The 20,635-nt window shown below is 38.0% G+C and overlaps 5 protein-coding genes across 5 annotated transcripts in view; 1 reads left to right on the top strand and 4 right to left on the bottom strand.

Annotated features, from left to right (window-relative positions):
• The first annotated feature begins 1,295 nt into the window (after positions 1 to 1,295).
• LOC104805573 lies at positions 1,296 to 5,215 on the top strand. The gene is made up of 5 exons (XM_010530185.2): positions 1,296 to 2,245; positions 2,354 to 2,415; positions 2,538 to 4,097; positions 4,235 to 4,349; positions 4,460 to 5,215. Exons 1-5 carry the CDS (start codon positions 2,077 to 2,079, stop codon positions 5,113 to 5,115), a joined length of 2,562 nt encoding a protein of 853 aa, XP_010528487.1. The 5' UTR covers positions 1,296 to 2,076; the 3' UTR covers positions 5,116 to 5,215.
• Positions 5,216 to 5,319: 104 nt separating this feature from the next.
• Positions 5,320 to 6,327, bottom strand: LOC104805574. Its single transcript, XM_010530186.2, has one exon. The coding sequence runs from the start codon at positions 6,198 to 6,200 to the stop codon at positions 5,463 to 5,465; it is 738 nt and encodes a 245-aa protein (XP_010528488.1). The 5' UTR covers positions 6,201 to 6,327; the 3' UTR covers positions 5,320 to 5,462.
• Positions 6,328 to 6,687: 360 nt separating this feature from the next.
• Positions 6,688 to 9,080, bottom strand: LOC104805575 (chloroplastic group IIB intron splicing facilitator CRS2-A, chloroplastic). The gene is made up of 9 exons (XM_010530187.2): positions 8,979 to 9,080; positions 8,353 to 8,564; positions 8,195 to 8,279; positions 8,033 to 8,100; positions 7,753 to 7,803; positions 7,569 to 7,642; positions 7,192 to 7,250; positions 7,032 to 7,108; positions 6,688 to 6,922 (listed from the first exon to the last, which is right to left on the bottom strand). Exons 2-9 carry the CDS (start codon positions 8,554 to 8,556, stop codon positions 6,806 to 6,808), a joined length of 735 nt encoding a protein of 244 aa, XP_010528489.1. The 5' UTR covers positions 8,557 to 8,564; positions 8,979 to 9,080; the 3' UTR covers positions 6,688 to 6,805.
• Positions 9,081 to 9,781: 701 nt separating this feature from the next.
• Positions 9,782 to 10,734, bottom strand: LOC104805577 (zinc finger protein 6). The gene has a single exon (XM_010530188.1). The coding sequence runs from the start codon at positions 10,544 to 10,546 to the stop codon at positions 9,992 to 9,994; it is 555 nt and encodes a 184-aa protein (XP_010528490.1). The 5' UTR covers positions 10,547 to 10,734; the 3' UTR covers positions 9,782 to 9,991.
• A 6,676-nt stretch (positions 10,735 to 17,410) lies between these two features.
• LOC104805578 (protein ABHD17B-like) overlaps positions 17,411 to 20,635 on the bottom strand; it is a 3,804-nt gene continuing 579 nt past the window's right edge. Inside the window, exons 2-6 of the mRNA XM_010530189.2 lie at positions 20,419 to 20,628; positions 19,545 to 19,581; positions 19,167 to 19,403; positions 19,041 to 19,088; positions 17,411 to 18,109 (exon numbers count right to left, since the gene is read on the bottom strand). Of these exons, the coding sequence (XP_010528491.1) occupies positions 17,717 to 18,109; positions 19,041 to 19,088; positions 19,167 to 19,403; positions 19,545 to 19,581; positions 20,419 to 20,628 (925 nt within the window). The 3' untranslated portion in view covers positions 17,411 to 17,716. The remainder of the gene's footprint in view (positions 18,110 to 19,040; positions 19,089 to 19,166; positions 19,404 to 19,544; positions 19,582 to 20,418; positions 20,629 to 20,635) is intronic.

Raw genomic sequence — 20,635 nt, forward strand, 5'->3', positions numbered from 1 at the left:
GCAGCTTTGTCAGAGACGGACAACAACAACGCCACTTTGCTCATCTCTCTCTCTCTCTCTCTCTCTCTCTCTCTCCCCATGCAAACGCGTTTTTTTTCTTGAAGCATTACATAAAAAGATTCAAACTTTAAGAAGCAACATGCATATTATGATTGTATTGTACCAATCACATTGTTTATCATTCTTTTTAGACTTTTGTATTTTGAAAAAGTTAGGTATTTCAATTCAATGATTTCATCCTCTACAAATGAAAAAAATGGTTTTTTTAATCGTATACATATATATATATATATATGTTTGGCATTGTACTCGTTCTTAATTATGTCTCTATACTTGTAAGTTGTAAGCATAATTGGAAGAATATATAGAGAGACTGTGTCCGAGGGAAACAGTTTTGGATAAAATTCAAACACAAAAAGACAAAAAAGCAAGAGAGGGCTTCTGTTTGTTTATTGCTGCAGCATACGAAAAACATTACAAATGATCTATCCCTTGTGTGAGCGTGTATATGTATATATATGCACACTCTTTACAAGTGATTTAGTCATGAACCAATGAATATACATATATATATATATATATATATGTTTATTCAAAATCTCAATATTTTGAATCAAGATCTGAAAAGAGAGAGAGCGTTTTACCATTCTACAACGATAGAAAATGTATAACTGAAATATCTACCAAAGTGCCAATTCACATTGGTTTTTATTTTATTTGATTATAGAGACCTTCTGATTTCCTTCTCTTAATTACAGATATTGCAACATATTACCGCCTGACCATAGTTTCATATAAGATGGTACATCGGTTTATATATATATATATATACACATATATCTTGTTAGATCCATATTCATCCCAAGTACGAGCCGTCGTACGCATAAAAAGGAACACTATAAGTCTCTATTTATATTATAAAACTTTTATTCTATAAATGGAAGTTTTCTATCGAGTCTTTTATATTTAATTATCAGCTGTGGAAACTATCAACAGATGCGAACAAAAACCAAGGACGATGAACTATATCAAAGCTGGATCCATCACGACCACTATTCAATTGCTACCCATTATAAATATCAGTCATTGAATCCATGAAATTACTCAAAAATTCAATGAAGTGAAATGAAATTCCTTGCTCTCTTGGTTGGTTCCTCGATTTATGATAATTTTTCCTCAGTCTTCGAATCACACGCGAATTGGGGTCTTGTCAGTTTCTTCTTCTGCGCATGCTTCTCTTCTTCTGCAGAGAAGAAAAAAACAAAAGCTGTAAGAATCTCTCTCTCTCTCTCTCTATAGCCCCTTTCACTGCCAGAGAAATCGCTGTAAAATCTCAATGCACTCAAAAGATTCTCTCTCTTCTTGTCATTTCATGAAGCAAAGCATAATCTTTCATTGTCTCGTTTTGCGATTCTCTCTCGTTATACCCGATGAATCAATTTGACGTGTAAAAAGACGGTAACTTTTTTTTTTCTTCTGGTTCCTCTCCTCCTCTCTTTGATACTTTTGCCTATCAGGGTTTCCCTTATTCCGCTGTACCTTTGTCCTTTGCTGCTCTCCAACTGTCCTCTTTCTTTTACCCTCTCCTTGTAACTTTGTTATCGACAATGCGTTTTCGTCTCTGCCTTCACAGAGATTCTTCGCGAGTGGAATCGCAGAGCTAAAAGCTTTTCGAAATCATAAAGCTATAGCCTTTTCCTCTGGGCCTCTCTGGAGGAATTCAGGCATTTGGTTTTCGTGGAAGAAGGAAAGTTTTTCCCCCTGGATTTTTAGATCGTGGGTTTTTGTGAAACCACCGGATTATGTTCTGGGTTTTGGATGAAATTTCTTGACGAATGTCGATTTCAGATTATGGGTTTTCATTCAGTGGAAAAAGAAACTTCTTTTTCGAGAATTTCAGGTGATGGGTTCTTTTCTTTTGTGACAAGACGATATCTTTCCTGCGCGTTCTCCAAAGCTGCGTTGATTTTTCCCTGCAAAGCTGTGGTTTGAGCCAATGTGTTCCTGAGGAGATAAAAAAAGAAGGCTTTTGTGTTTCTCTATCTCTGCACTTTCTTCTGGGCTTGGGTTCTTATAATGGCGGGAGAAGTCATGGAGACGGTGGATAGAACGGCGCCGTCTGCGGCCATAACAGAGAAAAGGGCGAATAGGCTCGGAGGCTGCGTTGTCATTTTCTTTCAACTCTTCGACTGGAACCGACGTTTCGCTAAACGGAAGCTTTTTTCACGCAAATCTCTTCTTCCTGGTTAGTATATACGCATTTGTGAGAATGTGTGTCTGTTGATTAAACCAAAAAAATGTATGTATGTTGATGTGTCTGTGTGTAATGAATGAAGTTCAAATGCTTGAGCAGGAAAGCAAGCTTCCAAAAGGTTTGGAGGGAACGAGAAGATGCCCAAATCCAAGATTAACTTGGTAACGTCGCATAATCTTGTTTCTCTGTTCTTCCCTTGTTTCTGTTAGAAAAAGCTGAGATTTTGATTTGTGGGTATTTCTTGTTTTGGATGAAAATGAAAAAAAACAAACAAAAATGACAGATTGCTGGTGAGAACAGAGGAGGTTTCCCCAAGAGGAGTGAAACTGTGGAGTCTAGAAAGCACGAGATGAGGCCTCCAGGCTTGGTGGCTCGGTTGATGGGTCTTGAATCCATGCCATCTCTTCACAGAGACAAAGCTAAGAAGAAGTCCTCATTATCACAGATTGATATAATAGGACAGGAAGACCATTTGCTTGGCGAATGTAATGTATTTAGCAGTAGTAGTAGTAGTAGTAGGGAAGAAGACTCCGGTTTCGATAAATCTAGACCGCAGAAGATTCAGAAGACGACGACTGGGTTGTGTGATCGGCGTGTGGTTAAGAAGCTTGGATCCGAGGCTTTGCAGGTGAAGAACGTTCTGACACAAGTGAGGAAACATCATCAGCATAGACATCAGAACAAGAAGCTGGCGTCTCCTGTTAGAAGTCCGAGGATTCATAGCAAGAGTTCTAGGTTGATTGATGCCGCTGCTAGAATTCTTGAACCAGGATTGCAGGCTAAGAAAAGCGCTAAGTATGCTATTGCTTATCCGGGTTCTAGGAGGTGTGAAAATGTTGTTGGGAAAGATCCAGTAGAAGTTGTCTCGTCTGATTCCTTTGAATTGAAACATGGTTATAACATGGCTTCTTGTCATAACTGTGGTAGTTTGGTTGATGTTCCCCTGGTGGTTAAGGAAAAGGGAACCGACATGGGACAAGTTCCAGAATCATCGCCCTTTTGTCTGAAAGAGAATGGCGTGGCTCGTGGAAATCAAGAACCTTGTGTGTTTGCTTCTACTAAAAACATAAGGAGTGAGTGGCTAACTGATGCTAATAATGAGAGTCGTGAATTCAACGTAATGCCTCACAAGGACAAAGAAATGGATTCCTCAGTGTTCAGAAACCGGAACAGTTTTCAGAATCAGGTGTCGCAGAGGGAACGATTTCCTCCAGAAGCTCGAGTGCACATTTCGCAGAACAAGAGATCTTGTTCTTCACCTGAAATTGCAGCCTACCACAAAGCCAAGAGCTTTTTACCCATGAATCATGGTTCAACCAGCAGGAACTGTCAAAGGGTCCCGAGCAAAACTGAAAACTCTGAGTTAGACTTGCAGAGAAGAAGATTACATACCAGATTTGAGGATTCTAATAGGTCGGGTTTAAGCAGTCCGGCACGCAAGCGAAGGATAGCCTCTGTCAGTGAACTGGACCAAGGTTCTGGCTTTGCGTGTTCAACCTCGAGAAAATCAAATGTTGATGTCCTCAATGCTTGTAGTAGCGGTAATGGCTGCAGGGAAAGCGATTTTGTTCATAGCAGAAGCTGGAGAGAAGTGGAAAGGAGAAAAGGGGTCCAACCCGTTTCACATCAGATGAATGAGAGATACTCGAAAATGCCCGACAAGAAAAGGCTGCCACTTGATGAAGATATGATCGGATTGCTTCTGCATCAAAGGCTGAAAGAACTGGCTTTTTCCCAGCATGAAGATGAAACTCTAAGAGATGCTTCTCAGAGCAAATCAACTGGCTTCTGTTATTCAGCACTGGCCCAGCCTGTTATCACCGATGCAGAAAAAGCTTACGGGGTACGTGTACTGTATGCAAGAAAACCACATCACATGATTGCCCCTTAATTTTTTTGATTCTTGTATCCTCTAGTTGTTTCATGAACATTTTGATATTCCCTTTGATCTTGATCATCTGTGTTGTTTGATTCTTGCAGAACAAAGTTTCTCTGGGATACATGCACAACAGTGAATATACAAGCCCAGGCTCTGTTCTTGAAACTTCCTTCTCCAACGAGAGTTGCCTTTCCAGTAGCTTAGATGATAACTCGGGTAAATGAGATGTCAAGACTGGTCAAATTCTCGGTAGTTAACTTCTATAAACTGCAGTTTTCGCACCCAGGATCGGAAACCACAGTTAATCCGGTCTTTGGTAATTTCAGGACAGTTCAGGCTACAACATTTGGATCTTCTTGAAGATTCTGCAACTTCAATCAAGAAATGGACTACGAGTAACTTCCACTTCACCGTGAATCTCATCAGCCACGTCTCGCACGTTTTGAATGGTTTCAGACGCATGGGTCTCATATCAACACTGAGCAGATTCACCAATGCAAGAGACGTTATTATCCAGACCGAGCTATTGTTCGGAACCCGAGAAGACTTTCTCATCCGTCCAAAGCTCCTCGACGAGCTCATGATTCATGCCGCCAGATCCAAGAATCTGGTTAAACTCCCAGGTTTAGGGTTCCTGGTGGATGCCATGATCGAATACTTGGAACTAAGATTCTGCAGACATATTTCCTCGGGTGCCAAGCAATGGAGAACGTTATTACCCTTGCGCATTGATTCGGATGGGCTGATACGGGAAGTTCTTGAAGAGGTGTCGAAGTGGGCACAGATGAATGGGATGTATCTTGAGGAGATTATCGGCATAGATATGGAGAAATGGCAAGATTTTGAAGCCCATGTGTCTGAACTTGGAACAGAGATTGCTTGGGAGATACTTTACAGTTTGGTCGGAGAGTTAGCCGTCGATCTTGGAAAATGCTCGCCGGTAAACCACCGGCGTTCGGACCCTTTGGTGTACTTGAACTAACAGTCTTCTCATTTGGTTCAACTGTAAAATCAGAAAGAATATTAAAGTGGATTGATTGTTCTTTTATCTTCGGAGAATCACGAGTTCTGATTTATGATTCCGTCCATGTTTATACGTAAGTCGCGTTTGTACGGAACAGTCGTTAATTATACATGCAAAATCATTATTGGTTCCAGATTTTATACAAACACATCACCAAACCAATCACCAAGCCAACAAACAATCAATCTCTTTCAATCAAACCCAGAAAAGAAGAATCATTCTTCAATCATACCCAGAAAAAGGTAAAAAATTCATCAAGTGGACAGGAAAAAAATCAAATCCTGGGACCAGAGACAGAGCAAGAATCAGTAGAGATGCCTGTAACCAAGAATTGTCCGACCACCGCCAACAGCTTTCCCCCTTCCTCCGTCTCCATTAATGGCGGAAGCCGCCGCCATGGAAATTTTCTTCAGATCCTCGACAGACGCGTAGCTCTTACGCGCCGCCATGCCCATCACTCTACTCTTCTTCTCCCCTGCACTCGCGGATTTGCTCCCTCTCGCCGACGACGCCGAGCCCAAAATGGCGGCGTTTCTGGTCTTCGGCAGCGGAGGCGGCGTCAGTTCCAAGTGCCGAGGAAGCGCATTAGGAATCGCCGTCGGCCTCCGATTCTCCTTCCGAATCACGGCGGAGAAATCAGGAACCGATTGGGCCAACATCGACGGTTTCCGCAGATTGGTCGCCGTCTTAGCCCCGAATCTCACCGGTTTCTTCTTCTCCAGAGAAACCCTATCTTCTTCTTCCGTTGAAATTACGAAATCGTCCTCGAATCTCACCTGCTTCGCCATCTTCTTGGGTTCATCTCTGCCGAAAAACCTTTCCTCTTCCTCAGCCAGGATCTTCTCGAAGTCTCGCTTCACTCGAAGTTTCGCTTCTCGCAATTTCGCGTACTCTCCGTATCTGGGTCCTCTCTCGAAGCCGGAGAATCCATCGACAAGAAGCTTAAGTTCGTGAGCGTCGGAGTTCTGAGAGAGTACGAGAGACATCGGATCTACAGAAAAGAACAAGGGTTCCATGCTAGGGTTGGAAATCGTATCCGCCATTGTTGATCGATCGATCGATCTCGAATATTACTCTTAATCTCTGGCTCAGTTCAGATTTTCTTTTGGGTTTCGTTGTTTGGAGGCTTTATTAATTGAAATATTTGTTTTTCTTGTAAGCTTTATTGGTTCTTGTTCATGTTCCTTTGGCAACGGTCTGATTGAAGGAGGGTGATTTTACTGTGCGGACGATTTTACCCTTTCCATTTTTCTTAGTTCTAACGGTCTGATTTTGGGGGATGGGACCCAGTTGACCGATGTATTAGGAGAAAGGTCGATCGAACGGTCACGATTCATTCTTAAAAGAGGGAAGGATATGATATTTTATCTAATCGGGTAAGTTTAATTTGTCTAATGTCATTAATTGTGGTGTAAAAAAATCATATTTCTTTAATTTTTAACAACATTGATTAATTTTCTGTATTTTTAACTGAAAAAGTAAAAAAAATAAAATTATTATCCGTTAGTAAATGTGGAAAAGAAAAATTCATGCGACAAGTTATTGTTGTATAAATTAATGTTATAGACTTTTTTTTTTAATTGTTATCACTGAAACTAGAGGAGTCCAACATCACTCAGAAAGGTTATGAACAAATATGAACAGCTCTTCAGACAGTGTGGAACTTGTACTTCTGTCCTAAATTGAACCGAGAAACGGCCCCGTCGAACCCGTTGATCACTACCATCCTCACCGCTTCTACGCCCTGTTCAAGTGCTGCGTCAATCTGCCAACATGAACACGAAATGATTTCCCTCCACATACCCATTTATATACTTCCATCGGACAGTAACAGAGAGGAGTATGGTGAGTTTTGTTATGAGCACATTTTTCACCTGTTTGCGCTCTCGGGAGCTGAATTTCTGGAGAAGAAAAGCTTTCATGTCCATTTCGCCTGGTGGGTTTCCAATCCCTGAATCATACCGGGAGAGGGTTTATGTTAAAACCCGGAAAAGTTTTGATCTTGAATCCGGAAAGGGTCTCTGGAAGACAAACCGATCGATAAGCGGGGAAAGGCACGACAATCATCCAAGTGTTCTGTCACATTCTTCAAACTGGGCACAAAAAAAGGAGTTATACAACAGTCCTTTTGTTCGAGCTCTGCTACCGTTATTACACAAAGCCATACACTTTTGACGTAGTTTGATGTTCTTATTGTATGCACTTCTCCTAATAGCTTTTCCTCATCACCCATTGATGTCAAACGTTGAGATTTAGAGCCCTTTCCAGTTGGTAAAGGCCATAGGAAGACAGCTTTTAGTTGTTATTCTATAAATTTTGATTCCTCCAATCAGACAAAACATGGCCATTACTGGGTGATGTTTCTATTAGAGAGGAAAAACAAAATTCAAAAACATGGGACGACAGCTTACCCATTATGGTGGCTGTGTCCTCCTTTTGGTTGAAGCCTCAATACGCCATTAGGCAAATTCATCTCGTCGTGTATCTGCACCGGCAAATTCCAATGCAAACAGACAAAGAGAAGAATAAACTCTGAGACGGTATACACCTGGTTTATCGCAGTATCCAACAGAGATACTGTATTTTGTTTTTTACCATTAGAATGTGGCGTAAGGGCACTTGATAATGAGCAGCAAGCGATCCAACCTTCGGAGATCGTTAAAAGAGGTTGGTTGAAATCAGATGCCAGTGAATGAAAATCCAGTATCCTAATGCTTTATGTCAGGCTAATAACTGAGCCGAAAATCAGGGTAATCAAATCTTGTGTAAACAAGAAATAAGCAGTTCCCGATAGTTTGAGGACTTGCCCCTTTATATGCAATCTTCCATTAAAAAATAAGCAATGGGAGGAAATGGAAGTCGAAGAGAGACTAACCGATTCACCACAGAAGTTCATGTATGCCTGTGGTTTAACCAGCAATATCGGCACCTCTCCTATAGCACCTGTTAAAGCCGGACAGAGAATTCCAATTTCCAAATAAACAATCTAAAACAATAATGATAACCAAAGAAAAGGAAACAGAAAGAACAGAAGGACCTATCCCGAGCAAAGCTTTGGACTGTATTGTGTTCATCGAGATGTCCCCAGCTCGAGCTATATGATCGATCATCTCGAAACCAATCTGCTCATAACCGGGATTTAGTACTACTGCGGTGAACTATTGACAGAAACATTTCAATGTCTAAATAGTTTACATTATGTCTAGTGCCGTGGTATTTCTTCCCGGGGTTTCCCAATCCAACGATCAGCCATGGCGTGTATTCAACTTTAGACTTGTCGTCGCGAAGCGGCAGAGAAGCACTCAATGTGAATTTTCTCAGACCCGATTTCGTTCTACCGAAACTGCGACTCCTAGGGTTAACAAGACATGAACTTGGTGGGAACGTTGTACAAAACATCACCTCACCTGTAACAAAAAAGGTTAAATCTGTGCATACAAACCGCCGTAAAATGCATTTGCCGTCCTCAGAACTCAGAAGAACAAGACGGTGAGTGGATAACGGCAATAACTCAAAGGGAAAACCTTCAAATTCGTCTAAATCAAGAAACAAGAAATACACACGCGAGGGTCAAATTCGAGAGATGCCCGGAATTTAGTTCATGTCTCAAGATCAGATTTTTCTGAAATCTCAGAAAATTGTGCATTCAAAACATAAACCCTAAACCCAGAAGCCTAGATTTCCCTCGGAGAACCTAACACATGCCTATAATTCCCAATCAGATTCTCGGCGTAACGCTAATTGCACAGAACCTGGTAACAGATAATTGGTAGAATATCGAAGAACACTAGCGCATAAGCATGGCGAAAAAGGGCACTGACCTTCCGAGAGAGAGAGAGAGAGAGAGAGAGAGAGAGAGAGAGGGTTTAAGGATTTGTTTTTTTTTCCTGGCTTATCAGTTATTTATCACATACAAATGGATTTTTCCGATCCGTGAAGCGTTGATTGTCGGAATAACATCGAAATCTATTTGGCTTTGAAAAAAAATATCATGACAATTCTATTTTACTGTAAAAGGTTTATAAGTTTTTTAGTGAACTTAAAAAAAATTTCCACCTATTTTTTTTATTTATAAAAACCTATATTTTCCCCTAGTTTCTAGATTAAAATTGTAACTAGACATACAAACATATGCCCCACTTTTTTAGATTTGCTAATCATTATTATTAATTTACATTGATGTAATTAGTACTATATATATATATATATATATATATATATATATATCTGTAGATCCATTATTGTATGTGCGTAGGGTTATAAATAATCTATAATGTAAGTTTCCGTTGTGAATTTGTAAGTATCTATTGTCTTTAACTTATGTTAATTATTCTTGCATCTGTACAAATCATGCATTTACAGTATGTATACATGAAAATTAAATTCAATCTGTCAAAGTTTAATCTTTTTCGTTCTCTATGTCTTATAACCTATGATCGATGATATCTTCATATTAATTTTTGTTTTATTTTTCCATTTTTAGAGAGATTCTCGCATTCGGATCAATTCACCACTGTAACATTATCACTCATCTAATATGCAGTAATGCTCGACAAATAAACGAAATTAAGGAAATAATTTATTCATTAGGAAAAAAATATACAATATATTTTTACAAAGAAGAATTCAAGAAAAGAAAAAAGACAAGCAAAAGCATTCACCGAAAACAGGTTTAGCTCAAGTAAGAAAAATAATTCACAGTTTCATAAAAAAAAAAAAGAAGAAGAGAAAAAAATATCATAAATTACCCTAGAAATCGAAACAAGATATGAAGGGGAAAATATAGTTTTAGCGAGAAATGGCAAATCTAAATGGGCCGGATCGGGAAAGCCCATTAAGGCCCAAGACTGAGATGAAGATCAAGCCCAACGCCCTTCTCTGTCTTCACACCGCCTCCGGCAACATCTCCGGCGTACTTTCTAATTTCCGGAAAAGCTGCGCCGTGAGCCCTAACTTCCCCGGCCATAGATTCCATCCCTCCTCCGTAAAAATCCCTTTTTCCGGCGACGTCGTAGAAGCCTTGTGACGAAGCCACGTAACGGTCGCCGTAAAGCCATTTAGAAGAAGCCATCGATGTCGTCGTCGGAGAGAACATCAGATGCGGAGGAGGAGAGAGGAGATGAGGCGGCGGAGCGAAGGCGGAGATGATGGGGTTGTGGTGACGTGGCAGGCCGCGATTGGCGAGCATCTGGGCTCGTTTCAGAAGCTGACGCTCCTTCTTGTGTGCGTTTTGATGACCACCGAGGGCTTGTGAGTTGGCGAATTCACGACAACAATACTGACACTCGTATTTCCGGGTCTCCGGTTCGGGTCGGGTCGTCGGCTCCGTGGCCGTGGTGGGTTCTAGGATGTTTATGCCAAACAACTTCAGAGAGCTTGCATCCGCCATATATATATATATGTGTGTATGTATATGTATGTGTGTGTGTCAGAGAGAGAGAGAGAGAGAGAGAGAAGCGGAAATGGGATCGATGAGGTGAAGCATGTGGATCCATTTATATAACGGGGAGATTGAGAAATTAATTTTTAACTTTTCCCACAAGTAAAACCCATTTTTGTACATAGTCTCGGGGTTGGTCCACTGGTCGCTTGGTTCATTGCTTGGAAATTATGGCGTGGTTCAACGTGTTTGTAAGCATTTATATGAAATAATATATGCTCGTGTATTCGTTTTATTTACGCCACGGAAATATAATAACTATCTTCACTATTTATTGAATATAGTCCAATGCTTTGGATTGATTAATGTTCAGTATCTTATTATAATTAATGGACAAAATTCTCCCAAAGAAAAAAACAAAAGTAAATCATCAAGAAAACCCTAGAGAGAGAAAAACTAAAAAAAAAAATCATAAATACATCTATACATGCATATGCATGTTCATATGCCCTCGATGCCCCGTAGAATGAGTTTTGTTATGCATATTGCATACCCCTATACCTACCTATACCTATATATATATTTAACTCCTATACCTATATATATTATACATAAGTATGCGTACGAATGAATGAGTACATCTAAGTGAAACATGACTATATCATATTCCATTAAGTAGGTCTACCTCGTAGACCATAGATTATATATAATATAGTTTAAATGTAAGCATAGACGTAATCTTATCCCTCAAGTGTATAATAACCATATCACGGATTTGAAGAATTCAATTAGTTGTTTGGATATAACGAGAATAAAAACAATTAAAAAAAATCCAATTTCTACCTAAAAATAATGAAAAAATGTGATCGAGTCTCTATATATGCATAAATAAAAGTGTATATATATATATATATATATATATATATATCAAATTACAAATAAAAAATTATAAGCATAAGTACTATATAATAGGGAATTCTTATAAAGTAAATGCAATTAGGCGGTCTATTATATATATATCAAGAACAACTTTGTCGGCCGACAAAATAAAATAACATGATTCGTCGTAAAAAAATATAATGAAGGAAATTATAATCAAGATGTTTCTATAGTTTTGAAGCAACAAAGTGGAAGTGTTTAACATTTGCTGATAAAGACAAACAAACAAAATGAATTAACAAAACAATTAAGGATTATAATCACGTTATAATTAGGGCCCCACAAAAATACTTAATTGCAATTAGATTACATCAACTATATAAAGTGTTAGCGTGATTGACGTTGAATCAAGTATTTGTTTAACATGGGGAAGATCTTCCCGAATCTTACTAACTACTAGTCTGATTTGATCATTAAACCTTTTTTTAATTGTTATAATCATTAAAATAAATTTAGGGTCTTAATCAAAAATCAAATTGCTATTTAAGTAATTAAACCAAAAGCTTAATCCGCCCCCTGAACTCATGCATGATCCTTCGCTTCGAGATTTTGAAACTTTAGTTGTCATCATCTATTGTCTCCTTCACGGTTTTGTGTTTAGTTGACAATTAAGTTTAACCTAATATATCTATCTATCATTCTTTATGCTACAAAATAAATCTAATTTTCCCTTAATTAATTAGGTTAAAGTATATTCATTTTGGATGCCACGTTCACATGTGACATGACTCTATTAAACAAAATCTCTTAGGTCTCTTGATATATCTATTAATTAGTTGTAGTTGTACAGATGAATGTAACCACCGAAAAACTCAATACTTTGTCAAAAATAAAAAAGATTTTATACTTTAGAAGAAACGAGGTAGAAATTTCTAATTTCAGTTCACTTATTTTTAAACTCAAATTGTTTTTATTTTAAAAAAAAATATATCAAATTAATTTTATAGATTGAATTTGATTCGATATAATTATAATTCGAATTAGATTTATATCTCGAAATCCAAATGATCAATAATAATTGGAACTATTTCAATTATATATGCAATATGATATTGTATTTGTAAAAAATATACATATAAACAGCATACTATGATCCAATACTTGATCTTGGCTGAACAAGGCATTTGATTTGCTTTTTTTTTTTTCCAAATAAAACAAATCCTCTTAAAAAAATATTTCTAAATAAAACATTTCAATCTTTGAATCTCTATCTATCCATCTTTCTATCTAGAGAGAGAGAGAGTTGAAAATTGGTGGGTGGTTGCCGTCATTCAGATTCGAACACATAAATTTTATTTTACATGTTCTATTTTCGTATAGCTTAGACAAAAAAAAAAAAAAAAGGAGAGACAATATGTAACTACATCAATAATCAGCGTACAAGTTATATATGCATGGGGCATGATATCCTGGGAGACACACATCAAAATCGTACTTTGGTTTATAAGTTTTTTTTTTGGTGAAATACTTTGGTTTATAAGTTACCTCATAATCATCATTTAATTATTATTTTGATCGACTAGTGGACGCTAATCAGGACATATATAATATAACATATATATATATATATATATATATATATGAAAATCATAAAATATGCACAAAAACTATAACCAGACAGTCAGATACAGATTTCATGTCATGATGACAATGATGTTTATCTATCTGAAATCCATTATCGAAGCTGTATATGTATATATATATATATATATATATATATATATATATATGTGTGTGTATGTATATATAAAAGCTTGACATGTGTTGATGAATCCATCACTACGTACGTGGAATGATCAGAGATATCGTACTTGGCCACGTTCTATTTTTTTTTTCTCCAATACTTGCGGTGAAATCTCTCACCTAATCTTTACTTTACCATCATCAAGATCTTGCCCCAATATTTTATTTATTTTCTTGTTTTATATTTTTTATTTGCAAATATTTTCTAACTTTGCATTATTTTTTAATTCGTCTTTTTCATTTTTTTGGTCTTTCTTAAGTAGAGAAGAAGAGATGTGAACGTTCTAGACACTCACCACGAATCTCCAATTACAGATTCGAACCATCATATTCATGGGTCTCCTCCACACCCAACAACCAGATCTAATTAATTATAATCAGGGGATTGTTATTATTTAAATAATTAAAATTAACAATAAGATTTAGGGAATAGTCTTTTTCAGTTTTTTTGAGAATCTAGTATTTACTTAATTATTAAACGATAAAATATCCTTAATCTAACTTCTAATTAAAATTCAAACCCCAAAGAGCTTATTAAATTACAAAAAAAAAGTGATATTTAAAATTATAATTTTTTAAATCAAATTAATTATTATTTGTACTGTTTTAATGAAATCCCATTTAATAAATTCATTTGAATCACGGCTATCAATTCAGGTGGCATATTCAATTTTGGTCTCACCGGTGTTCCATGATTAGGTGCTTATTCGAAATCTATTATCAATCAATAAAAAAAAAGAGAGCTTGAATTACCCATCTTTGAAAATGTATTGTGCTTCTCTTTCAAGACTTTTGGTTATCTATGTAAACGCCATTTTTTTCTTTCCTATACATTGAACGTCATGATTTTACAAAATTCTATTGAATCTATTAATTTAGAATAAAGATATATATATATATATATATATATAGGGTTGACATTAATACCTAAAACTTGGACTAATAATACATTTAAGGAATAATTTTCTTAACTGCATGATTCGCATGTAATAGATATTATTTTATCTTACTTGTATTATCCTCTTGATACATATATATATATAGCTATCCTTGGACTGTGTTTAAATGCTAATTTGGGGGGGGGACCTCATTTAATTATCCTAACTAATGAAAAATAGGCATGCGATTAACTGGAACGATATTTCACACCATCTCTTAGGTTTTTTTTTTTTTTTTTTTGGGAATAAATATGAAAAGCAATTGTAAGAAACTATTCGCATATGATGAAAAATGAACCGTCGGTTATTTTTTTCCGCACAACAATTCCAATTCCTCCCGGCTCTTAGACAAAGATGTCACAAACGATAAAACCCAATATCGATGTTTGGGCTAATAAACTAGGCCCAAATCAGGCAGACTCCCCCAATATCTTTTGGGCCTATTTCCCATTTGCCACGTCATCATCATCATCATTATGATTATTATTATTATTATTATTAGGGATAATCGCATATTAATACCCAAACTTTTACAAAAATCCCAGATAAATACCCAAACTATAAAATTTTCAAATAAATACCTGAACTTTTTAAAAATCCTATATAAATACCTGAACTGTTTTATTTTTTTCCAAATCAATCAGATTCCGTTGACAGCGTTAAATTATATAACGGAATCCCGAAAAAACGATGATTTGGCAATAAAAAATTATTATCATTATCCATGTCACATGCCACGTATCTAAATCGGTTTAATATTTAAAATTACAATCAAAATTGAAACAAACCGATTTGAAATTATTAAACCAATAAAAAAAATCCTAAAATTCTAAAATCCCTAAAAATCCTAAAGTACTTCGTCTTCTTCCTTATTCAAGTGAGAGAGAGTTGCAGAAGAGCTTTCATGGCAGAACCTTCATCTAAATTTTTCCACAGGCTTCCTCTCATCCACCTCCTTCTCATCCACCTCCTTCTTCTCATTAACCCTAAACCCTTGTCTCGATTCGATCTTCGCCATCAAGGAAACCATCTTCTTCGATTACAACACAATACTTCCACTGCTTATCTCCGCCACCGCCGCCGCGTCCCTTCCGTTTTCCGGCGTCGTTCGGCGAGATCTTTCACGACTCAGGCTTCAGAGATCCTGAAAATCTGCTCGAGGAAGATTCCCGCGAGTGGTGACCCATGGAGGACTGAGAATGCGGCGGAGATCCCATCGGACTTATCACCGGCGTCGAGTGGAAGGAAGACATCATCTTATCATCCATCCCTATTGCCTTTACAAATCAACTATCTCTCTCACTTTGGAAAGGAAGAAGACGAAGTATGAGAGAGAAACCTTCCAATTTCACTTTAAGATTTTTAGGATTTTAGAATTTTAGGATTTTTTTATTGGTTTAATAATTACATACCGGTTTGATTCAATTTTGATTGTAATTTTAAATATTAAACCGATGTAGATGACGTGGCATGTGACATGGATAATGATAATAATTTTTTATTGCCAAATCATCGTTTTTTCGGGAATCCGTTATATAATTTAACGCTGTCAACGGAATCTGATTGATTTGGAAAAAAATAAAACAATTCAGGTATTTATATAGGATTTTTAAAAAGTTCAGGTATTTATTTGAAAATTTTATAGTTTGGGTATTTATCTGGGATTTTTATAAAAGTTTGGATATTAATATGCGATTATCCCTTATTATTATTGCAAATACTTTTCTTGATTCAGAAGTTTCAATCTCCAGTCTCCTCCGGTCCGATCGATATTTCCAGACTTTTCAACCTCTGACTCTGAACTCAGATTCTTGACAATGTAGCCTTTCTTCAACCCGATTCTCCGCATTGGTGTGTGATTTCTATCAATCTTTTCCACTGAGAAAATGAATTCCTCGTGTTCTTCGCGTTTAATCCGAACACGGGTCTATCTTTTTCTGTTTCTCTCGTGCTGTTTTCTTCAAGCTCGGTTCTCTTCCTCTCAAAGATACTCTGGTTCTTGCGGAAACGAGTTCCGGTGCGGAAACTTTACAGCCGGTTTCCCCTTCTGGGGAGGAGAACGGACCATCTCCTGCGGCCATCAAAGGTTAAGACTTGAATGCGATCGGAACACGAGCATGGCCGTTCTTGTACTCGATAAAGATAATACAACGTTCTGAGCATCGAGAACGATTCACGGGGCGTCAGACTTGCGAGAAAAGACTACTTCTCGGGATCCAAAGAACGAGGAGAGAACTCGGGATCTAACAGCAGTTCCATGTACTTTCCGGATTGGATCTACAAGGATATCGAGAAAGGGGAATGGACGAGGTTTCTTGGGATAGAAGTAACCAAAGAAGAGATTGCGAAGAAGATAGTGACAGTGGCATTATGGTGCGTCAGGTCTAACCCATCGGACCGCCCGCCGATGAACAAAGTTGTCGAGATGATGGAAGGAAGCGTCGAATCTCTCAAACTGCCGCCGAGGTCCGTTTTGAATCTCCCTGCACCGCATTTTTCGGAATCTCATTGGCATTCCGAAGAAAGTTACCATGATCCGAGAACGTTTGCACGTACCCTTGAACGGCAAAAAACAAGGGAACTGTTGTAATATATGAACAAATCTTTATAAGCTTGGTGTTCTAATTGTATCGGTGAGCATATAGTGATCAGGGTTAGAAGATGAACTGGATATTCCCTATTCATTCTTTGTTTGCCTCGCTTATTACAATAATTAAAAAAATGATTAGTGATGGAAGTCATTGAATTTCAGAAGAGATTAGCTATTTTATCGTGTAATTAGACCTGGTCAACCTGAATGATCTCAATTCTCTCCATCATCATCATCATCATCATCATCATCATCATCCCTACGGATGAAGAAGATGACTTTGGAGGGGCTTTCTGGTAATTTCAGAAGTCGTGCTGTCCGCTCGTTGACTGACAATTGGCGATCAGTGTTTAATCAAAGTCAACGCATACAGTTTGCTGAGGCAATTTGTAGTCAAAAGTCTGGTAGATATGATACTTTATATCCCCCAATCAATACCTATACATATATATATTTCTGTATATAAATGATCATATAATAAGAAATTTGAATATGTTACTTAATTCTGTGGATAGTAGCGTCAAATCGATGAAGGCCAACCCTTTCTTCCCCTGGCTCATCTTCACCACCATCTCCTGGCTCCTCGAAGAAGAACCCGTCAGACACAGGAAACCAACAACGAACTCTAACCACGAAACATAATTCAGAATCTATACATCAAAATATACGAAGTGGGAGATTCTTGTCAAACCAGTTAGTACAGCTTTTACTTGTTCAGACAGAACGCCCAAAGACGTAACGTTACATCAACATATGAAAAGTCACAGGACTTTGAGAAGTTCATCTTGTTCTGTCAGAAAAAAAATACATACACGAGCCTTAGCATCAAAATCACACACAAACTTCATAAATTTACGCAGAATTTTCTGAGGCCACAATAAAAAAGGAAAAACCCTTCAAAGAACACGTATTACAGGAACCGATAAGCCTTCGTGAATCAACTTGTTCCACGGTTCTTCAGTTGCTTTGTCACCAGACGAGGCCCTTTTTCCTCCTAAACCTATCAACGCTCATCCGGGACTTTTCGGGCTTACTCGTCTTCTTCGACTTCTCCAGCCGACTGTCCAGACTGTTTCTAGACACTTCCGGAAGATACCCGAGCTCAAAAGTATCCGCATTCCCGCTTTCTGGGGGCTTGCTCTGGTTGTTGGTTGCGTCTGTTGCCACTTTGTTCGGACCATTTCTTGGTCCTTTGGGTTTTCCTAATGAGATGACAAATTTCTTCAGATGTCTGATGTATTCTGGATAGAGTTCAAGATTACAGTGTCCTCCGCCGTTAATCCACAAAGGCTCATACTTCTCTTTGCAGAGTTCCCAGAGCTGTTTTCCATGGGAACATTCAACTACTTCGTCTGCTGTACCCTGAAAGTGCAGCGAGAGAAAGTTATTCCCCGTCAGTGATAAGCATCCAGACACTTTTAGATTGAAATCTTGCTTCATCCCTCAAAATGGCATTATATACTGTCGGAAACACATTTCATACAGAGGGAGAGGAAGTCCCGCATTATGGAAACATCATAAAATATTGCTGCAACGATTGAAAAGGCATCTTCATTCACTTGTATGGTTAGGAAAAGATTCTTCCATATTTCATTGATCTCTTAGAGGGGAACAAACCCGTTCATTTCCTTAATGATGTTAGCTGATATGAAAATCCAAGATAAGTCAACATCGCCTTAGTCCCAAGTTTATTTGGGGTCGGCCGTATGGATTCTTCGTTTCCACTCATTTCGGTTTTGCCTTTGCTCTTTCAGAATTTGTAACCATTCCAAATCATTCCTAATTACGCGTTTCCAAGTAAGCTTAGGTCTACCTCTTCCCTTTCTCTTCACCCCCATTCCTATATTCTCCACTTTTCTAAACGGCGCATCCATCGGCCTACGTTGTACATATCCAAACCATCTTAAACGTCCCTCTCTTAACTTCTCTTCTATACCTATTACACCTATTTTCTCTCTAATAGTCTCAGTGCTAACACTAAAAAAACATTCCTCATGATAGAATGCTCCACAGATCATTCTCTAATTTTTAAACGATGCCAATGAAGTTAGCTCTCTCTCCCTGCAAAGCATCCCTTGTGATTCAATCAGTTGGTTCACAAAATATTTACTTTTTGAAGTTATATGACCTACAAGTTTCAACTCATTTCAATATTTGTCAATACAATTCATGACATCTAGGTCTACTATAGTGAGTCAATCAAAGGCAAGCCACAAAAAAGCCAGGGAGAAATATATATATATAGAGAGAGAGAGAGAAATAGAGAGAGAGAGGTGCAAATCTGTAAACTTACATGGATTACTAAGACAGGGCAGGTGACTGCACCAATCTTGTCAATATTCTGAAAAGCGTCCAATTTTCAGGTTATCATCTAAACAAGGAACCAAAGTAGAGCATGATTTATCATCCACCGGCTTACCTTGTAAATGTCAAACCAATATGTACGTTTCACCGGATACAAAACCCTCATTCCGGAAAGAATTGGGCTGTGTAAAACCACCCCTCTCAAGTTAGTTGTGCGTGAAGCCAGATCAATTGTCGGTCCACTACCAACAGACTGACCATATAATATCAGCTGATCATCCTTTACCCCATACTGCTCCTTGAGGCATTTATATGCTGCATCTATATCCGCATATGTGTTACACTCGCTTGGCTGTTTCAAAGTGACAAGTTCATATCCATCAGAAACTATCTATGCAAGTCTTATGAGAAGATAAGAGACATTCCATACAACCATATTATACAAAATCGCACACGGTTCTCACAATGCAAAGTTGGAAGGCTGAGGTTGTACCTTTCCTGAAGATTGGCCATATCCAGAGTAGTCATACCTAGAAAAGAAAAATCGAAGAACGGGTTGAGAAATAATAAAGAATCCCTGTTATATACAAAACAGGTTATATAAATCTGTAACGTAGACAAAATAGCAAGCCCAGTGGAAAACCTACTAACAAGAGCCACACTCTAAAAGAGAACTAGCGACTAAAAACTGTATGTCCTTACAAAACCAATCAATCATAAAGCAGTTGTTGTTTATTTTTGGGTTGATCATAGTAAATTAAAAACATGAGCCTCCCAACACATCTGCACAGAAGAGCATAATTCTATTCTCGGTAATTTATATGCCAGTACTCGACGTCCAGAAACAAGCAACCATGTTGCACGACATTTATCCAACAAATGCCATCAGCCAAAAGCTTAAACTTTCCTCGTACAGCTGAGGCAAGTGTCACTAAAACTGGTACAAGTGAAAGCTTAAACTACATATTCAGCTTCGCCTGAATTCTCTGTGATACATACAGAGGAAATGAATGATCCCAGACCTATACACAGCTATAATCAATGGCAATGGCCCGGATCAAAAGACCAGAGCTTTTGGCTAATAGCACTAGTTTTCACACAGATCTTCCATTATATTCACATGTAAGTCGAGGAAAACCCAGCTCTACATGAATCCGAACACAAACTCATCAACCATGAATCCAAAATTGCAGCTTTATTTCATTTCAGAATTGACAAGAACCTAAGTATGGGTTACCAAATTCGAAGTCAATCTCAAACTAGTTCACCACTTCAACATGGAAAAGAAGTACTATTTGTGCAAACGAAAACCCTTACAAGTCAAAGACTTGATAATCTTAACGAGAGAGAGAGAGAGAGGGGTTTACCCCATGAGATTAACGCGAAGGCGATTGGCAAGCTCGACAAAGAGCTCAAACATCTGACCCAAATCGGCGGCGTTTCCATGGGAATAGAGAAGCGTGCCGTTGGCCTTTGGGTGCTTCACATAAATAGCCACGATCTCGTTGCCTCGTCGTGTCCGAAGCTTCAGGACGTCGACGTCGTCCCGGCGAGGCACCTCAGGTATGTAGAGGCGGGCGCCCC

The sequence above is a fragment of the Tarenaya hassleriana genome, unplaced genomic scaffold (genome assembly GCF_000463585.1).
Source record: "Tarenaya hassleriana unplaced genomic scaffold, ASM46358v1 Cleome11, whole genome shotgun sequence".
Taxonomy (NCBI): Eukaryota; Viridiplantae; Streptophyta; class Magnoliopsida; order Brassicales; family Cleomaceae; genus Tarenaya; species Tarenaya hassleriana.